We start from the raw sequence: 22148 nt of genomic DNA on the forward strand, positions 1-22148 counted from the left end.
TCTTGTAACTATATATATATATATATATATATATATATATATATAGAACGCAAGGCGGCACTCCATAATAAATGTGTTCACAACCAGAAGATCATTTTGCAACGTTTCAGCGCTTTATTCCGCGCTTTCGTCAAGCATACAAGTCAAACATATAATAGACACTTACCACATATAAATAGCAGTTAGACGCCATGCCTTGCGGAGACCTCACTTCCTGGAGCCGAAAACCGGAAGTCTCCGGACCTGGAAGTGACCTCACCACAGCACAACAGCAACAAACGGTTGCCATGGCTACAATAACACTAAACAAGATACACACACATAAAAACAATACAAACAATCATGTAAAATATATAGAAGTGCTTATTTACAAGCAGGGCAAAACATCACCATAAATGCATAACTACACTGGTGCACAATTGCGTGCACATCAAAGTAAGTAACAACTGATCATTACAAGAACCTAGTCATAGAATATGCTGCACAAAATTGAAAAATTAGCAGATCCCTCCTATTAATATCAGACCATCAAAAGATACACAAAAAAAATTAATAACAAATGCGTGTCACATAAGAACTAGATAAAATAAAGGAACAAAGAGTGGCCCCTATACACCTGAAATGGATACAAATAGTGACCTATTTAAACGAAACACTGAAGACCCAGTGTTTCATTTAACCCACGAGGGGAAAGGGAGTCTAAACGCATGATCCATTGTGACTCACACTGTAGCAACTTTCGTCCTCGATCACCACCTCTGATAAGAGGGGGGACGTGGTCGATAATTTTGTAGCGGAGTGCTGAAAGATTATGTCCTGTAATAACAAAATGTCGTGCCACTGGTTGATCACTAGTACCTACGGCAAGGGCAGCCCTAATAGCAGAACGGTGTTGGGCCATCCTTTCTTTCAAAGTACATTCCGTCTTGCCTACATAAATCTTCGAACAAGGGCATGTAATAACATAGACAATAAACTTGGTGGTACACGTTACATGATGTCTAATGGTAAATTTAATACCAGAATACGGGTGGCAAAAAAATGTCCCAGTCTGAAGAGAACGGCAAATGATACAATTCGGACACCTAAAACACCCCACCTTCGGCGTACCCAAAAAAGACTTGATATTACTAGGCTTGCCCATCGATGAAACATCGTTCTTGACCAGATAATCTCTCAAATTTTTGCCTCTCTGATAACAAGACATCAATTTTTTATTATGTAGCATATTAAGATCCTTATCGGACGTTATAATAGGCCATAATAATTTTGCTTGTTTATTAATATCAGTGCTACGATGATTATATCGATTAATCCAAAGATGTCTATCAATGCTGCGGTCCTTGGTGGAATTTACATCGGTCAATAATTTATCGACAGGGATAGCCAAAGCTTTAGCTTTAGCCTGTTCTAAAACACTCTTCTGATACCCTCTCTGCAGAAACTTAGCATACATCATATCCACCTGTTGTAACGCTACAACCCTGTCAGGTGCAATCCTTAAAGCTCGCAAAAATTGAGAGTAAGGCAAGGCATTTTTCAAAGGGACAGGGTGTGCACTGCTTGCCAATAGGATGTTATTTCTATCAGTCGGTTTTGCAAACAGGGAAGGCACTAGACGACCATTACTTTTAGTTATAGTAACGTCAAGAAAATTTACGCAATGCATGTCAATAGAATTCGTGAATTTAACAGGATCTATGCGCCTATTGTGTGAGTCAATCAAATCAGCAAACGACTGTTGCGAACCTCGCCAGACTATAAAAAGGTCATCGATGTATCGATAATACGCTACGATGTTATTGGCCACACTCGGATCAGAAAAAAATACATCAAATTCAACCGCAATATATATGGAATCGGTATGACTTACCGCCGGACGCAAGTCCCGACAGCAGCTGCCCGACATGGGTGAAAATCCCGATCGTCCCTAGGTAAGTATTTACTAACCTAACCTCCACCCCCTAACCCTCCTTAGGGGTGCCTAACCCTAACCTTCCCCCCAGTGCCTAACCCTAATCCCCCCTCTAAGTGCCTAAACCTAACCCCCCCTTCCGCGCCGCATAAACCTAAGTCCCCCCAGGGGTGCCTAACCCTAACCCTAGCCTAACCCTAACCTCCTGGGGGGGGGTGCCTAACCCTAAGTCCCCCCGGAAGCCCTAAACCTAACCCTCCCCCCACGGCTATCTGCTGCAACACCCGGCATCACTTCGATAGGTCTCCCGGCGTTGGATAAAATGACTGGCGTCTAGATGTAGACGCCGGTCATTTAACCCTCGCCGGGATAAAGCAGTCGGGAAGACGGCCGTCGGGATTACGTCCGCCGGCTTCCCAACTGCATACATACATATATATATATATATATATATATGATAAAAATATATAACTCCATAGGTATAACAAAATAATAAAATATGTAAATCTTTATTATTAGTTATAATTAATCATGAAATATGATACTGAATGTTGACCATTATATCAGTAATTAAGATGGTCAAAGATATAGAAGAGGTGAGTGATATATAGAGTAACATAGGAATAAGAGACAAACGAGAGGGGACATATAGAGGTAGCATCATGTGTAATTATATTGTTATAGGAAGCGAGTCTCATCATTGATCACAGTGGGGATGAATGTGGAGAACGTGCCAAGGTCAGTGATGAAGGAATAGTGAAGGGGAAGGTGAGTATCGGAGTGTTCTGGGATTAAGAAGAATGAGTATAAATAGATGACAATTCTCAGTCATATAAGTGGTGAGAGAAAGTGATACAATGATAAGAAGCACTTTGTGGTCACCTATTTCCAGTGTTTTCAATGCAAATGTCCCTGGCAGTTTACAGCAGGACATTTACTACTGCTGCCCATTCCAAGCATTCCCTGGTCCCACATTTCCATGGGCCGAGCTACCAACCTCAAATACCCCAGCATCTGTTCCTGAGTAGATTCATTCTCCAAAATGGCCCATGACATACCACTCTGAGATCTTCCTTCTGCACCAGCTCAACTAAATATTCTGTCTCTGGCTGTATCATTGGAATAGTCTCTGATCGGGGTGTACAGTTTGTGGCCAAATTCTGGAGGTCTTTGTGTCAGACATTACAAGTGTGTACATTTTCTCATCTCAGGATAACTGGTCCGAGCCTCACCCTTCAGCAGAACTCACAACAATCACTACCATGAGTCATCCTCTTCTATTCCCATCCATACAGTCTATGGTATGTGGCCCAGGTTCCCTCCTTCTCTTCCATCCCTCCTCCTTCAGATCTAGCTGCCAAATTTCTACGCCATGACTTTTCTTATCTGCATCCAATATTTTAGCAGAAGAGAAGGAAAGCCATTCCTAATCTGCAGCCTGTGCATTAATAACCTGCATCTCCAAGTATCCTTCATGAAGTCTGTTCCAGGCTACATCGGTCCTGTCAGTATATCTTGGGTCACCAATCCCATTTCATACAAACTTTGTTTACCTCCAGATTCCCAACTCCTACATAGGAATAAAGAAACTAAAGGACTGTGCTACCTGCTGTCACTTCCGTGTCCTACAGGAAAGATGTGACTCAATTTTATAGGGCACAGAGATATTGTTATAACCCAATTAGAATGAACTATAGGATATAAAATATCTTCATATACATTTGCTGCTGTACAAAATCAGGAGGTCACCTGAGATTATGTAGAGCATAAATATATTTAAAAAACAGCGCAAAAGTATTGATGATTAGTATTTAAACACTGTTCAATAGGGTATATCTAACAATAACATTTATTCACATTTAGCATAGAAAACGTATAGTACAATTACATATTGTTAAAATATATAAAACATACATTTATAACCAGTAGATAATATGAGATATGGTAAGAACTTACCTTTGTTATCTCTATTTCTACGAAGTCCATAGGGTTCCACAGGATACCTTGGGTATAGGCGATGGCGGCAGACATCCAGGCACCACAGTTGAAAACTTCTCCATCCTCCCAGGATGCACTGGGGTCTCAGGCACTCAGTTTCATCACAAGCCATAGGCCGGAGGAGGATAAAGAGAGAGAGAACACACAAGAATCCCAGTCTCACCAGAGGGAGACGGAAAAACCGGTGACCAGAACCACAGTCCATCTGCAGTACAGGTGCGACAGGGCGGGAGTCCTGTGGAACCCTATGGACTTTGTAGAAATAGAGATAACAAAGGTAAGTTCTTACCATATCTCATATTTTCTACATCAGGGTCCATAGGGTATCCACAGGATACCTTGGGGATGTCCCAAAGCAGTATCCTTCAAGGGTGGGGACGCTCCTGTGCTGAGAGGAGAATCCGTCGCCCGAAGGAAGCATCTTGAGGGGCGTAGGTATCAAAAGCATAATACCGTACAAAAGTATGGACAGATGACCACGTGGCCGCCTTGCAAAGCTGAACAGCTGAGGCGCCACATCGAGCTGCCCATGAAGGACCCACAGACCTAGTGGAATGAGCCTAGAACAGGAACCCTCGTGAGCAAAAGCGTCAGATAGCCAGTCGAATCCATCCTGCCAATATTTGTTTAGTGGCAGGCCAACCTCTTTTATGGAAGCCATAAAGGACAAACAAAGAGTCTGACTTCCTATAGACTGAAGTGCGGTCCACATAGATTTTCAAGGCCCGCACCACATCCAAGGTGGCCTCACCAACCGAAAGGTCCGGTTAAGTAAACTATGGTACAATAATTTCCTCATTGATATGGAAACTAGATACCACCTTTGGAAGAAACCCAGGACGAGTGCGCAGCACAACCCTGTTTCTATGAAAAATTAGAAATGGAGGTCTACATGAGAGAGCTCCCAATTCTGAAACCCTTCTGGCCGAAGCAATAGCCAGAAGGAATACATTCTTAATGGTTAGCCATTTCAAATCCACTGAGCCCAGCGGTTCAAAGGGCAGTCCTTGAAGAGTCTTCAAGACCACAGACAGATCCCATGGTGCCACAGGTGGAACAAAGGGAGGCTGAATAAGAAGCACCCTTTGCATGAAGGTGCGGACATCAGGAAGCATAGCAATCCTACGATGAAACCACCCTGAAAGTGCAGACACCTGTACCTTCAGGGAAGATAGGCGAAGACCCTGGTCTAAACCCGCCTGTAGGAAGGCCAGAACCCTGGGCAATCTGAACACCTGAGGAGCATAACCTCTAGTGCGACACCACTGGAAGAAAGCCCACCACACTCTATGGTAGATGTTGGCAGATGAAGGCTTCCGAGCTCTCAGCATGGTGTTGACCACCGAGCTGGAGAAACCTCTGGACCTCAAGAGGGCAGTCTCAATAGCCACGCCGTCAAAGACAGCCGACTCAGGTCCGGATGAAGGCAAGGACCCTGAGACAGCAGGTCCTGATGTTGAGGCAACAACAGCGGAGTGTCCAGTGAGAGACTCTGAAGATCCGTTTACCAGTGAAGCTTGGGCCACTCTGGATCAATCAGCAGTAGCATGCCGCCTTCTTGCTTGAATTTGCGTATCACTCGAGCAAGAAGGGAGAACGGAGGGAAGACGTACGCATACTGGAAAGTCCACTTGACCGCCAGAGCGTCCTCTAGACAAGTCTTTGCGTCTCTTGTTCCTGACCCGAACATCGGCAGTTCGTTGTCGTGTCGTGAGGCCATCAGATCTATCTCTGGAAGGCCCCACTTGTTCACCAGTAGCTGACACACCTCCTGGTGAAGAGACCAATCTCCTGGATGCACGTCTTGACTGCTGAGAAAATCTGCTTCCCAGTGGAGAACTCCTGGTATGAACACTGCTGAAATTGCAGTGAGATGCTTTTCCGCCCATACTAGAATGCGGGACACCTCTGTCAGAGCCGCCTGACTGCGAGTCCCTCCTTGGCAGTTTATGTATGCCACCGTGGTGGCGTTGTCAGACTGTACCTGCACAGGTTTTCCCTGCAGGACCTGTCGTGCTTGCTGGAGAGCCTTGAATACTGCCCGCAGTTCCACTATGTGTATTGGAAGAGCAGCTTCTACCGATGTCCACCTTGGACCCATCACCGCTCCCCAGCCCCGGAGACTGGCATCCGTCGTCAGAAGGGCCCAGTCCGCAATCCAAAATGGGCGCCCCTTGTTCAGGTGAGCCGTCTGTAGCCACCAGGCCAGAGATAATCGCACCTCCGGGGAAAGCACCATAGTCTGTGTCTTTTATCCTTTGGGGCGACGCATTCCATCTGGAGAGGATCAGCTTCTGCAGAGGTCTCGAGTAAAACTGGGCAAACTCTACCATGTCGAACATGGATAGCATGGACCCCAGTAACCTCATTGCCGAGTGAATATACACCCGGCGACTCTGCAGGCAAAGACGGACCTTTGCTTATAACGCAGAGATGTTTCCTCCCATCACCAAGATCCTCTGATGTTGGGAATCCAACAGAGCTCCTAGATGGAGCATCCTCTGTAATGGTACCAGGGAGGACTTCTTCCAATTTATCAGGCAGCCGAAAGACTGTAATACAGAGACTGTTAGTTGCAGATGGCGCTGAAGTTTCTCTGAGGACTCTGCCAGTAACAGGAGATCGTCCAGATAAGGTAACAGACGGACTCCCTGCAACCGAAGGTGGGCTGCCATGATGGCCATAACCTTGGTGAACACCCGAGGTACTGTAGCCAAACCGAAGGGCAGAGCCTGAAACTGGAAGTGGTCCTTGACCACTGCAAATCTGAGGAAGCACTGGTGTGCTGGGACAATAGGGATATGCAGGTAAGCATCCTGAATATCCAGCGACACCATGAAATCCCCAGGTTCCATTGCTAAAATAATGGAACGCAGGGTCTCCATCCTGAACCGAGGAACCCTCAGAAATTTGTTGAGGGATTTGAGGTTGAGTATCGGCCGGTAGGACCCATTGGGTTTCTGCACCAGAAAAAGATTGGAGTAATACCCCAATCCCTTCTGAGACAAGGAACTAGCACTATAACTCCATTCTGGAGCATCGAGTGCATTACCTTCTTGAGTTCCCGGGCCTTGTCCTGACTGAACGGAAGGCCCATGGTGAAAAAACGGCTGGGAGGCCTCCTGCGGAAGGAGAGGGCATACCCCTGAGAGACCACTTCTCTGACCCATGTGTCTGAAGTGGTCAGACACCAGCTCTGGGCGAATTTCAGAAGTCAGCCTCCCACTTTGAGGTCCCCCAAAGAGAGGCCCGTCCTGTCAGGCCGAAGGTTTGTCATCGGACTTGGGAGTGGGACATCTGGTACTCCAGGCCTGCATCCTGGGCTTTGCAGGTTTCTTGGCGGCAGACCTCCCAGGAAAGGACTGTACCCTGGGTCTGTTCTGCGGGACAGTAGTGGAAGACAGACTTAGCTGCTGCCGAAGTAGCCACAATTTTGTCTAGATCAGGGCCAAACAGCACTTCTCCATTGAAGGGTAACCCCTCCAAACCCTTTTTGGAATCAGCATCCGCCTTCCAAGAATGCAGCCACAGGATACGACGAGCCGCCACTGCTGCCGAGGAGATCTTGGATGCCATGAGGCCCATATCTAAAGCTGCCTCATTAATGTAGGTAGCTGAGTCCCTTAAATTACCCACCAACTCCAACTGTTCAGGTGACGAGTCTGGGTCCAGGGATGCCTCCAAGGTATCAGCCCAGTGCTCCATAGCTCTTGCCACCCAGCACACGGCCAAAGCCGATCTGGACACACCTCCTGCAAGGGAATAAATAATTTTCAAACATATTTCTACCCTGCGATCCGTTGGATCCTTTAAGGAGGACATAGAGGGCATAGGCAACGTAGCACTCTTTACTAGACGTGTGAATCCACTTGTGGCAGGTTATCCCATTTTGCTAAATAATTAACTGCAAAAGGGTATGCCACTGCAAACCATCTAGGGGGCTGGTAACGCTTACCCGGCGTTTTACACGCCTCCTCTAAATGATCCACTAGCTGATCAGATAGGGGAAACACCGTAGCATCACTTTTAATATCCTTGAAAAAGGCATATTTTGATTTAGCTACAGGAGGAGCGTCATCCTCAATAACCAAGGCCGTGCGCACCGCACGTATGAGCCATTATCTGTCGTTACAACATCCTGATCTTGATGAGGTTGCAGTTGACGCTTCTGCGCCCGCACAGATGACTCGCCCTGTAACACCTCTGACAGCTGTTGTACTGAGGTAGACAGTGAATTAGCCCACGCAGGTTCATGGATGACCTGAGGGGGGCAACAACGGGAAACTCTGAGGCACGATTAACTGTTTAGGAAACCCCTGCATAGGGGTGCTGTGAGACCCCCATCTGGGGACATGCAGGGGTTGTCGTTAACTGGCCCACCAGGATAGTAAGTGCCGCAGCAAAACAAGCCCATGGTAGCTCCTGCACAGGTGTAGTGACAGAAATCGTCCGTGCCAACCACAGGCACGCCTTACATAATCCATCAGAGTTACCATCACCCTCTGCCAATGGTACCTTGCATACAGTACACTGAGGCGGAATGGGGAAATCGTGCTCACTGTCAGACATACTGAGTGTGTGACCCGGAGCTGTATGTGACCACCGCACTTCACAACAAGTTGTATAGTGAGGTATAAATCCCCCATGCAACACCGCACCACAAGGGCTTGTTAGCAGAGAAGAAAGGGATAGGGAAAATAGCTGACAGTATGTGAAAGTGACAGACAGCAGCGCTAGCCCAAAGTCACATACAATGCAGAAAACCCTGCAGTATCTCCGCCTCATCAACTAACCAGACCTCAGCCTGGTAGGAAACAGCGCTGCATACACTGACCTTGCACCGGAGGAGAGGTATGCAGGGGGACCCAGACCACAATGCCCGCGTTAACAGCTTCCAGCAGCGTTTGCCACATGTATTAAAATGGCCACCAAGGAGCAGAGGGAGGGCTGGTCCGGGGGCGGAGCGCATGCAGATGCCTAACCACCTTGTGGAGAGGCCGTGTGCAGCGGGGGAGGCGCCGGCTGCTTAGCAGGGAAAGCGCGTTCCCCTGGCATGCATTTAACCCCTGGGACGCTGGACATTTACTGTTTCTGTCCAGTCCTCAGTCCCAGGGGGTAGTGGAAAGCGCAGGGATCAGTAGCCTGGTTCCACACTGCAGCCAGTCCCCAGGGAGCCCCCTGCCTGGGGACTAAGGATTGTGCTACTCGGCTGGGACCCACCGCGGGACCTTGCCGCTTACCTTAACCCCCGTAAATCCGGCCACAGTCTGGGCAACCGGGGCCACTGCTAGCTGTGACCCCAGTCACCCACAAGCATCCCCGGATCAGTACCGGCGTTCTGGTACCAGCGGGGTGTAGGAGCGACGACATGGACGTCAGTACAGACTGTCCATGTTGTCTGCTCATTAGATGTGCAGCCACAGCTGCATTGAAGAACTTCAGGGGCCTGCAGACCCCCACTCTGTACGGTGCATCTGACTTCGGCCAGGCACCAAAGAAAACTGGGTGCCTGAGGCTCGGGGGCGGGGTATAGGAGAGGGACCCCAGTGCATCCTGGGAGGATGGAGAAGTTTTAAACTCTGTGGTGCCTGGATGTCTGCCGCCATCGCCTATACCCCCAAGGTATCCTGTGGATACCCTATGGACCCTGATGTAGAAATAGTGATTACAGACATGCTCTCAGTATATGATGTGCAATCACACACATATGGAATGACAAATGAGAGTTACCTTTGTCTATGTGTCACACTGTAATTATATAATACACTAGAGGAATATAGTGATTACAGACATGCTCTCAGTATATGATGTGCAATCATACACATATGGAATGATAAATGAGAGTTACCTGTGTCTATGTGTCACACTGTAATTATATAATACACTAGGGGGATATAGTGATTACAGATATGCTCTCAGTATATGATGTGCAATCACACACACATGGAATGATAAATGAGAGTTACCTTTGTCTATGTGTCACACTGTAATTATACAATACACTAGAGGGATATAGTGATTACAGACATGCTCTCAGTATATGATGTGGAATCACACACACATGGAATGACAAATGAGAGTTACCTTTGTCTGTGTCACACTGTAATGATATAATACACTAGAGGGATATAGTGATTACAGACATGCTCTCAGCATATGATGTGTAATCACACACATGGAATGACAAATGAGAGTTACCTGTGTCTATGTGTCACACTGTAATGATATAATACACTAGAGGGATATAGTGATTACGGACATGCTCTCAGTATATTATGTGCAATCACACACACATGGAATGACAAATGAGAGTTACCTTTGTCTATGTGTCACACTGTAATAATATAATACACCAGAGGGATATAGTGATTACGGACATGCTCTCAGTATATGATGTGCAATCACACACACATGGAATGAAAAATAAGAGTTACCTGTGTCTATGTGTCATACTGTAATTATATAATATACTAGAGGGATAGAGTGATTACAGACATGCTCTCAGTATATGATGTGCAATCACACACACACATGGAATGACAAATGAGAGTTACCTTTGTTTATGTGTCACACTGTAATGATATAATACACTAGAGGGATATACTGATTACAGACAAGCTCTCAGTATATGATGTGTAATCACACACACATGGAATGACAAATGAGAGTTACCTATGTCTATGTGTCACACTGTAATGATATAATACACTAGAGGGATATAGTGATTACAGACATGCTCTCAGTATATGATGTGCAATCACACACATGGAATGACAAATGAGAGTTACCTGTGTCTATGTGTCACACTGTAATGATATAATACACTAGAGGGATATAGTGATTACAGACATGCTCTCAGTATATGATGTGCAATCACACACATGGAATGACAAATGAGAGTTACCTTTGTCTATGTGTCACACTGTAATGATATAATACACTAGAGGGATATAGTGATTACAGACAAGCTCTCAGTATATGATGTGTAATCACACACACATGGAATGATAAATGAGAGTTACCTGTGTCTATGTGTCACACTGTAATTATATAATACACTAGAGGGATATAGTGATTACAGACATGCCATCAGTATATGATGTGCAATCACACACACATGGAATGATAAATGAGAGTTACCTTTGTCTATGTGTCACACTTGTCAAAATCAAATAATTGGTTATGATCATCGTGTAAATTATTATCTGACGATCTGGTCGTCGATGGTCTGTTGAAGAGCGAGTTGGACGATGCTCTGCTTCAGCTCAGTCTGATTGCAGCACAAATGTGTATTTGTGTCTGTAACAAATTAATTAAAATGTACACAGAGACCAGTATGCTGAAAGGAAGTGGTCTAAATGTAAAGTTACGAATTACTGTCATGGACCTGCAAGTCATTGGCAGTTGTGTGTCTATTGTTTGATGCTGTTTTGGTTCATAGGAACTGACATCTACATCCTAATTAAGTGAAGAATAGGCTGTCACAGGCTACCAGACTATGTGGCACCTGCAAGCAGCTGTGGGTCTCTCTCCCCCCATTTAGAAATAAACTTCCATTTACACCTTAGAATTGGTCCAGGCAATGCTTGGATGTTAAAATGTTAGAAATGGATAATATATAAATTAATCCATCACAAATACCCTAAATTACATAACACACACATAGGCTTACATGCATACACACATTAAATAAAACATATAAATATACAAGATGCACAGCGCTCAGTTGCGATGTTTATCAAAGCACAAAACACATAAACGCACCACACATATTAGTGAAACTACGCAATATTCTCACACTTACACATACCAAAACTTATAAATAGGTTCCTCCACATTAAAAGGTTAATATTAGAGGTTATATACGTTATCAAGTCTATAGTGAAATACATATATTTGGGATCTAAGGTTTAGTACATGATAAGCAGAACATGTTTGGTATCATTCTAAAACTCTGTTTATTTGCAGGTTTCCGGTTCTATCGGCAAGGAGATCACAGCAGGCATTCGCAAGATATGAATTATAGGTTAGAATGTATCTCTGTATTTAGTTTTTCTTTATTAGTTCTTCGGAGGGAAACATACACAAAGAAGCAGTTGGAAAGCTGATCCATAGCTCTGATGACACCATATGAACTAACCAATGAACGGAGTGACCTGAAGCAAGAACCAATGAGCATCTGTTATTCTGTGCCTTTGTTGGTTCTGAAACCTGTACAGAATACAGGCTTGTGAGCTGAGGCAGTAGGCAGTCATTTCCTCCATATCCTTGGGTGACGGTGACCACAGAATTCAGGATTGAAATACTGCATACTGGGCCAGTGCGCAAGCGTATAGTTTTTTTTGTACCTTGTTAATGTATCATCTTTAGCACTAATTTTATTTAGATCACAACGTGTAACTAAATGCTTTTTATGTGAATAATAACTTTTGTGCTTTGGAACCACACTCAAAGTCTGGAAAGCGATTATTTCATATGCGTACGCTACGCTAAACAGCGACATTTTGGGTATAAAGGTTATTAGGAATTCATACACTGTAATGATATAATACACTAGAGGGATATAGTGATTACAGACATGCTCTCAGTATATGATGTGCAATCACACACACACATGGAATGACAAATGAGAGTTACCTGTGTCTATGTGTCACACTGTAATGATATAATACACTAGAGGGATATAGTGATTAGGGACATGCCATCAGTATATGATGTGCAATCACACACACATGGAATGACAAATGAGAGTTACCTATGTCAATGTATCACACTGTAATTATATAATACACTAGAGGGATATAGTGATTACAGACATGGTCTCAGTATTTGATGTGCAATCACACACACATGGAATGACAAATGAGAGTTACCTTTGTCTATGTGTCACACTGTAATGATATAATACACTAGAGGGATATAGTGATTACAGACTTGCTCTCAGTATATATGTACAATCACACACACATGGAATGACAAATGAGAGTTACCTTTGTCTATGTGTCACACTGTAATGATATAATACACTAGAGGGATATAGTGATTACAGACATGCTCTCAGTATATGATGTACAATCACACACACATGGAATGACAAATGAGAGTTACCTTTGTCTATGTCACACTGTAATGATATAATACATTAAAAGGATATAGTGATTACAGACATGCTCTCAGTATATGATGTGCAATCACACACACATGGAATGACAAATGAGAGTTACCTATGTCTATGTGTCACACTGTAATGATATAATACACTAGAGGGATATAGGGATTACAGACATGCTCTCAGTATATGATGTGCAATCACACACACATGGAATGACAAATGAGAGTTACCTATGTCTATGTGTCACACTGTAATGATATAATACACTAGAGGGATATAGTGATTACAGACATGCTCTCAGTATATGGTGTGCAATCACACACACATGGAATGACAAATGAGAGTTACCTATGTCAATGTATCACACTGTAATTATATAATACACTAGAGGGATATAGTGATTACAGACATGGTCTCAGTATATGATGTGCAATCACACACACATGGAATGACAAATGAGAGTTACCTTTGTCTATGTGTCACACTGTAATGATATAATACACTAGAGGGATATAGTGATTACAGACTTGCTCTCAGTATATATGTACAATCACACACACATGGAATGACAAATGAGAGTTACCTTTGTCTATGTGTCACACTGTAATGATATAATACACTAGAGGGATATAGTGATTACAGACATGCTCTCAGTATATGATGTACAATCACACACACATGGAATGACAAATGAGAGTTACCTTTGTCTATGTCACACTGTAATGATATAATACATTAAAAGGATATAGTGATTACAGACATGCTCTCAGTATATGATGTGCAATCACACACACATGGAATGACAAATGAGAGTTACCTATGTCTATGTGTCACACTGTAATTATATAATACACTAGAGGGATATAGGGATTACAGACATGCTCTCAGTATATGATGTGCAATCACACACACATGGAATGACAAATGAGAGTTACCTTTGTCTATGTGTCACACTGTAATGATATACAGTAGAGGGATATAGTGATTACAGACATGCTCTCAGTATATGATGTGCAATCACACACACATGGAATGACAAATGAGTTACCTTTGTCAATGTGTCACACTGTAATTATATAATACACTAGAGGGATATAGTGATTACAGACATGCTCTCAGTATATGATGTGCAATCACACACACATGGAATGACAAATGAGAGTTACCTTTGTCTATGTGTCACACTGTAATGATATAATACACTAGAGGGATATAGTGATTACAGACATGCTCTCAGTATATGATGTGCAATCACACACACATGGAATGACAAAACAAGAGATATGGTAAGAACTTACCTTTGTTATCTCTGTTTCTACAAAGTCCATAGGGTCCACAGGTTGCCTTGGTGTATAGGTTGGGAAACAAATCCAGGCACCACACAGTTAAAGCTTTCAGCTCCCAGGATGCACTTGTCCTCTCTCTATAACCCCACCCCTAAGCCAGAGGCACCTCAGTTTGTAAGTAGCCAAAGGCTGGAGGAGGAAAGAAAGAGAGAAGACTGGAACAGTCAAGAACCAGATGGGAAACCGGTGACCAGCCACACAGCCCATATGAAGCCAGGTGCATCAGAGCGGGTGCCATGTGGACCATATGGACTTCATAGAAACAGAGATAACAAAGGTAAGTTCTTACCATTTATCTTGTTTTCTACTTCAGGATAAATAGAAGGTCCACAGAGTTGACCTTGGGAATGTCGCAAAGCAGTCCTTATAAGGATGGGGATGCTCCTGTGCTGAGAGGAAGCATCCTGAGAGGCAAAGGAATCCAATGCATTGAACCTTAGAAAGGTCTGGACAGAAAACCACGTGCCTGGAATGGAACTGAGCATATTCCAGCACACACCGGCAGTGTGTGATAGAGTCAGGAGGCCATGAGGACCACCTCTGGGAGGCCCCTATGCTCACTAAGAGTTGAAACCTCTCTTGGAGAAGAGACCAGTCCCCAGAATGCACGTCATGACGGCTGAGGAAGTCCGCTTCCCGATGGAGAACTCCCAGAAGGAACACTGCAGAGATGGCCGGGAGGAGACCCTTGGTCTATGTCAGAATGTGTGACACTTCTGTCATTGCTGCCCAACTACGAGTGTCTCCTATATGTAAGCTACTATTGTGACATTGTCAGACTGAACCTTTATAGGTTAACTGTGAAGTATGTGATAGGCCAGAGCGAGGGCCCATAACAGCTTGAAGTTCCAATAAGTTGATTGGCAGGGCGGAATCGACAAACATCCAACTGCCCCAAAAGGATTGCGGACTGGTCACTGTGCCCCAGAGACTGGCGTCCGTTGTAAGGATTGCCCTAGATGAGATGGCCATAGCCACCCAGATAGAAACAGATGCACCTCCGGAGAGCATCATCATCTGAACAGTGATACGATGGAGAAACCTGTTCCATCTGGAGAGGATCAGTTTTTGCAAAGGCCTGGAATGGAACTGAGCATATTCCAGCCTTCCAAAGGTAGACACCCTGGATTCCAGAACCCGCATTACAGAGTGTAATGACACTTGTCGACTATGGAGACATCCGCGCACTCGTAGTTGAAGAGTGGAGATCTTGTCTAACGTCAGAAGGATTCTCCGATTCTGAGAATCTAGCAGAGCTCCCAGATGAATCATACCCTGTGAGGGATTCAGGGAGGACATTTTCCCAGTTGATTAACCATTCGTGCTTGTGAAGGAAAGCAATGGTTAACTGGAAATGACTTTAAAGTACATTGGTGATCCAGGTGGGCTATCATAAAAGCCATAAATCTGGTAAACCCCGGTGGGGCTGTGGACAGGCCAAAGGGCAGAGCCCGAAAATTGGAAGTGTTGCTGTGGCACAGCAAACCTGAGCTAATGCTGAGAGGGCTCTATATGTACCTGTAGGTACGCATCCTGAATATCCAGCGATACCATAAAGTCCCCAGGTTCCATAGCTCGGATGATGGAGCATAGAGGTTCCCTCCTGAACTTAGGCACCTTTAGGAATTGGTTCAGGGATTTGAGATAGATAGGCCAATGAGGACCATTCGGCCTCTGCACCAAAAAGTAGAATAACCAGTCCCTCGCTGAGATAGTGGGGCTGCCATAATTACCCCTGCTTACCGCAAGGACTGTATAGCTTTCTGGATTGGTAAGGCCTTGTTTGGGTCTGAGGAAGGGCTTAATTAACAAATGTGGGGAGGCTGTATGAGCAATGAGAGGGCATACCTGTGAGAGACTTCAACTCTTACCCAAGCATCCGTGGTGACTTGACACCAGCACTGGGTGAAGTGAAAAATTCGAAATCTCACTCTGGGATTCCCCAGATGAAGACCTGTCCTGTCAGGCTGAAGGTTAATCCTTAGGTTTAGAAGCAGGGCGTCTGGATGTCCAGGTCTGCTCGGCACCGGGTCTGGCGACCCTCGTGGAGGATAACAACCTAGGAAAGGACTGGCCTTTAGGCTGTCTCTGAGGAACAAAAGACTTAACAGATTTAGACTGAGGCCTTGTAGTGGGAGTAGCTGAAGGCGGAAATTTGCCGTTAGTGTACTGCCGACATTGCTACAATCTTGTCAAGGTCAGGACCAAACAAGATCTCCCCAATATAGGGTATCCATTTTAAGGGAGTCCTCCTCTGCCTTCCATGAGCGCAGCCATAGGGTATGGCAGCAGATACAGTCGCAGCTGAAAACCTGAAGGTTAGGAGACTGGCATCCAATGTTGTTACTCCAACACATGAACCTGCATTTTGAATGTGAGCAACAAAAGGCATCTGATCCCCAGAATATTTTGAGGGAAAAAGCTCCACAAATGTATTAGCCCAGCACTCATTAGCATTAGCCACCCATGCGATAGCCATGGTTGGACGGGCAACAGCCCCTGAAAGCGAGTATATTGATTTCAGGCAGTTACCACCTACACGTCCGTAGAATCCATCAGAGCAGGGACAGGAGACGTAGTAGTGGTCTCAATCAGATGAGTAACATGATAATCCACCCCAGGAGGTGATTCCTATTACTTGCAATGACCCTCAAGGAATGGAAAACATGAGGCCAAATGCTTTTGTGATACCTCTTATTTGGCGATTGCCAGACCTCCACCATGTGATCCACCCCCTGGTCAGAGGGGGAAAAACAGCCGAAGGCACTCTAATGTTTAAATTGAGGGTGAATTGATTTAGGTGCAGGTTCGAAATCCTCTATAACTAGGATGGACTTGACCGCCAGTACCCAAGCAGGGATAATACTTGATTTAGGCTCCTCCTGATGTGAAAGGGATAGGAATCCAAAACATCATCCATTGGCTGACGATCTGTGTTAGACAGCAGTGCAGACTAGGAAGTAACCACATGGCATTTATTACACCATCTTGTGTTTCTTAGAATCATTGTGGAAATATCAAGCAGCGCTATACTGGTCCTGACTGGTGCTAAGATTAGCTGCAGGGACCTATTTATCAGCGTATGCAACACACAGTTCCATCTAAAATATTATCGAGCAGCACGCACCAGTATGTGACCAACCCTAGGCACACCTGTATTAAGTCAGATTGTAAAGAAATGGGATAAATATACACGGACAGGTGAGAGAAAAAGCACAGTCTGCACTAGCATAAGTCACATACAATGAAATATATATAAACATTACATATAATATACTGCAAATGGCACTACATTCAACTGCCCAGATTCAGTATCTGGGAAGGCTACAGCGCTGTGTACACTGACCTAAATGGTAAGGTACGCAGGAGGACTGGACCAACTGCCGTCCTAGGAGATCTGCTGCACCATAGTAAAATTGCCGCCGGAGACCTCAAAGGAAGTGTGGCCCACGGAGGAAGCAGCTCAGGGATGCCAGACCTTGTGCTGGAAAGGTGTGCTGAGCTGAGGAGCCACTGAAAAGGGAAGGCTGCCTCCCCTGGCTGGCTATTAACCCCCGGGACGCCAGTTCTTGCTGCAGATCATAAAGTCCCTGCTGGTCTAGTGGACACTTGGGGTTTGGGGGGGCCCGCCGCCACTGCCAGTACCTCCGGTCTGTCCCCAAAGACAATAGACTGCAGAAATGCACAGATCACCGCAAGCGGTGACCTGCGACCTTACCTGCTCCATGTTGATCCAGCCGCAGTCCAGGGCACCCGCAGAGTCCGGCTAGCACAGGCTCTGGGGTCCTGTTGAGATCCCCAGATCTGTACTGGCATCGCGGCGCCGGCGGGGTGATGGAGCGGCAGCTTGGACAGTCCGACGCTGCCACTCAGAAGAGTCCAAAAATATATTAAAAAAATTAAACTCATAAAATTAAAAGTAGCTTAGGGGCTGCTAATCAGTCCCCCCTGCGATAATGGTGACCCAACTCCGGCCGGGCACCTACTCAAGCTGAGGTGCCTCTGGCTTGGGGGCAGGGTAATAGGGAGAGTGGACCCAGTGCATCCTGGGAACTGAAAGCTTTAACTGCATGGTGCCCGGATTTAGTTCCCAACCTATACCCCAAGGTCAACCCTGTGGACCCCCTATGGACCCTGTAGAAGAAAATGTGGTAAAACCTGTCCTATAATAGCGGAGTTTGGAAAACTCTGATCTGATAGAATAAGGAAACTGAAGCCAAATTACAGGAGGAACCTGTTGGAGCTCTATGTTGGTGACATCAGTGTGGATATATTATATTGTATTATATTAGTATATAAAAGCTGATTCAGCAGTGGACGCATTGCTGAAATCTACACAGATCGATTGTTTGCGCAGTGATCACATTGCGATTACGGATGCACAGAGGAATACATCATATAGTGAGTGGCAGGGTGACAGCGTTTGGGGGGAAGTAACAGGGGGGTGGACAGAAAACTGCAGGCGTCTGTGTCCATGTGATCGCCATGTCATGGGCGTGTCTGTCCGTGTGATCACCATGTCATGGGCGTGTCTGTCCGTGTGATCGCCATATCATGGGCGTGTCAGTCCGTGTGATCGCCATATCATGGCCGTGTGTGTCAGTGTGATCGCCATGTCATGGGTGTGTATAAATTAGCCATAGTGATGGCAGCTGCAACATGAGACCTCTGCGTGTAAGGAGAGCTGCAGTGTTTGTGGCTGGTCAGACCTGATGTAAATGCTGTGTGACTGCTTGATGTGCGGCGATGGTACCGATGATTACACAGGAGGGCTACATTGGAGGATAATGAGAAGGCAGCAGTGGGCGTGGTTATGGTGGCTGTGCCTCGGCATTAGCATATATTAGCACCAGCGATCTGTAAGAGACTGCAGTTACATTTGCTTCCGCTGCTGAATCAGGCCCATAGTGTGATAATGGAAATGTCATTTACCCTTCATCAAGCAGGAACAGCAATCTAGGCTAACATTGTATTTATGTTTGTTCTGATAATTCCCAATGATATTATAGTACTGCAAAAACGGCTGCAATTTCTATATATTTCTAGCCGCTCATACACTTTGTTTTTCTCCTGTGTGACGTTTCTCATGACTAAAAAGAGCAGATTTCTGTGTAAAACATTTCCCACACTCAGGACATGGAAATGGTTTCTCACCTATGTGACTTCTCTGGTGTATAATAAGAGCTGATTTGTGTGTAAAATATTTCCCACACTCAGAGCATGGAAGTAGTTTCTCACCTGTGTGAATTCTCAGATGTTTAACAAGATTTGATTTATTTGTAAAACATTTCCCACACTCAGAACATGGAAATGGTTTCTCACCTGTGTGATGTCTATGATGTATAACAAGATCTGATTTGTGTGCAAAACATTTCCCACAGTCAGAGCATGGAAATGGTTTCTCACCTGTGTGACGTCTCTGATGTATAACAAGATCTGATTTCTGTGTGAAACGTTTCCCACACTCAGAGCATGGAAAGGGTTTCTCATCCATGTGAGTTCTCTTATGAGAAGCAAGTATTGAATGAAGTGTAAAACATTTCCCACACTCAGAGCATGAAAATGGTTTCTCACCTGTGTGACTTCTCTGATGTGTAACAAGTTGTGATTTCTTTGTAAAATAATTCCCACATTCATAACATGGAAATGGTTTCTCACCTGTGTGAGTTCTCTGATGTGTAACATGAGCTGATTTGTATGTAAAACATTTCCCACATTCAGAACATGAAAATGGTTTCTCACCTGTGTGAATTCTCCGATGTGTAACTAGATCTGATTTCCGTGTTAAACATTTTCCACAATCGGAACATGAAAATGGCCTCTCACCTGTGTGATGTCTCTGATGTGTAACAAGATTTGTTTTACGTGTAAAACATTTCCCACACTCAGAGCATGGAAATGATTTCTCACCTGTGTGACGTCTCTGATGTGTAACAAGAGCAAATTTCTCTGTAAAACATTTTCCACACTCAGAGCATGAAAATGGCTTCTGATCTGTGTGAGTTCTCTTATGAGAAGCAAGTTTTGAATGACATGTAAAACATTTCCCACACTCAGGACATGGAAATGGCCTCTCACCTGTGTGAGTTCTCTGATGTGTAACTAGATCTGATTTCTGTGTAAAACATTTCCCACATTCATAACATGAAAATGGTTTCTCACCTGTGTGAATTCTCTGATGTGTAACAAGAGCTGATTTGTGTATAAAACATTTCCCACATTCATAACATGAAAATGGTTTCTCACCTGTGTGAATTCTCTGATGTGTAACAAGATTTTTTTTATGTGTAAAACATTTCCCACACTCAGAGCATGGAAATGGTTTCTCACCTGTGTGAGTTCGCTGATGTTGAACAAGAGCTGATTTCTGTGTAAAACATTTGCCACACTCAGCACATGAATATGGCCTCTCACCTGTGTGAATCTTTGTGTGTCTAGTAAGATCACTTTTCAGAGTAAAACATTTCCCACATTCAGAACACGGATATGGCCTCTCACCTGTGTGACTTTTCTGATGTACATAGAGTGCTCCTTGCTGTAGATAACATTTCCCACACTCAGAACATGAATACGGTCTCTCACCTGTGTGAATCTTTGTGTGTCTAGTAAGAGCTTTTTTCAGTGTAAAACATTTCCCACACTCAGAACACAGAAAAGGTCTCTCAGCTGCGTGAACTCTCTTCTGATGTATAGAAAGACTGATCTGCTTGGTAAAACTTTTCCCACACTCAGAACATGACAATGGTTTATCACCTGTGTGATCTGAGCTGTGTGTAACACTACTGGGATTTTCAGGGGAACATTCCTCATGCATAGAGGGATCAGATGATATAGCTGCACTGTGAGATGCTGGATGTATACTGGGGGTAATGGGAGTTTCTCCTAGAGAGTCCTGTGAGAAGTTATCATCTAGGTCACAATCTGGAGATAATATGAGACATCTCCCCGAGTTATTCCTGCTGCTGTGTCCATCTGCTGGGAACAGAACATTTATATGGGAATTAGCATCACTGCAGAACTATACCATACTTTGTAACTATAATAAGACGTGCCCGGCTGTACCCTAACATCTCCATACTGTGTAACTATAATTAAGACGTGCCCGGCTGTACCCCAACATCTCCATCCTGTGTAACTATAATAAGACGTGCCCGGCTGTAACCCATCTCCAGTCAGTGACCATGATTGTGGAAACTCCTGGAGCAATTCAATTCAGCACATTGTTAAGTCAGAGAATGCCAGTTCTCAAGACTTAACCAATTTAGTCGTGAGAGCTGGCATTCTCCAACTAAAGTGCTGGCTGCGAGGCTGTTAGTGCCGCTCTAAGCTGGCAAACAGCCTTGCGGCCAGAACTTTCACCATATTTCTCCTTGCATCCTCAGAAATATCGCGCTATATTGAATGGCGGCCAATGACTTCATCATGTATTTGGTGAGTTTTTACTTGAGGAGGTATAGGTTGTAGCAGTAACACTGGCCAGAGAGTAATCACTATAAAATACAAAGGGGGAGATGTACCAAACCTTAAAGGTTTGTGAAGAAGTTGCCCTTAGCAACGAATCGGCTTCTGTCATTTTACTGACTGTACTTGATAATGATAGCTATAAGCTGATTGACTGCTGTGGGCAATTTCTCCACAGTATCTCTCTCTAGGGCTTGATATATTTCCCCCAGATTCTCTCTCTTATGACCTGCTATGTACGATGGATGCAACATCTGGGCTTAAACCTGGGCTTTCCTGCACTGAAATACCTATATACTACACTGTAATTGTTGTA

General features: G+C 44.6%; 2 protein-coding genes across 2 annotated transcripts in view; both read right to left on the reverse strand.

The window, feature by feature from the left end:
* LOC148504717 (uncharacterized) overlaps nt 1-22148 on the reverse strand; it is a 90765-nt gene that overhangs the window by 64532 nt on the left and 4085 nt on the right. Inside the window, exon 6 of the mRNA XM_088448571.1 lies at nt 19430-21302. Within this exon, the coding sequence (XP_088304697.1) occupies nt 19430-21302 (1873 nt within the window). The remainder of the gene's footprint in view (nt 1-19429; nt 21303-22148) is intronic.
* LOC148504719 (uncharacterized) lies at nt 491-2474 on the reverse strand. Its single transcript, XM_088448569.1, has 2 exons — nt 2461-2474; nt 491-1811 (listed from the first exon to the last, which is right to left on the reverse strand). Exons 1-2 carry the CDS (start codon nt 2472-2474, stop codon nt 644-646), a joined length of 1182 nt encoding a protein of 393 aa, XP_088304695.1. The 3' UTR covers nt 491-643.

This window comes from Taudactylus pleione, unplaced genomic scaffold (assembly GCF_031769625.1).
Source record: "Taudactylus pleione unplaced genomic scaffold, aTauple2 ptg000459l, whole genome shotgun sequence".
Lineage (NCBI taxonomy): Eukaryota > Metazoa > Chordata > Amphibia > Anura > Myobatrachidae > Taudactylus > Taudactylus pleione.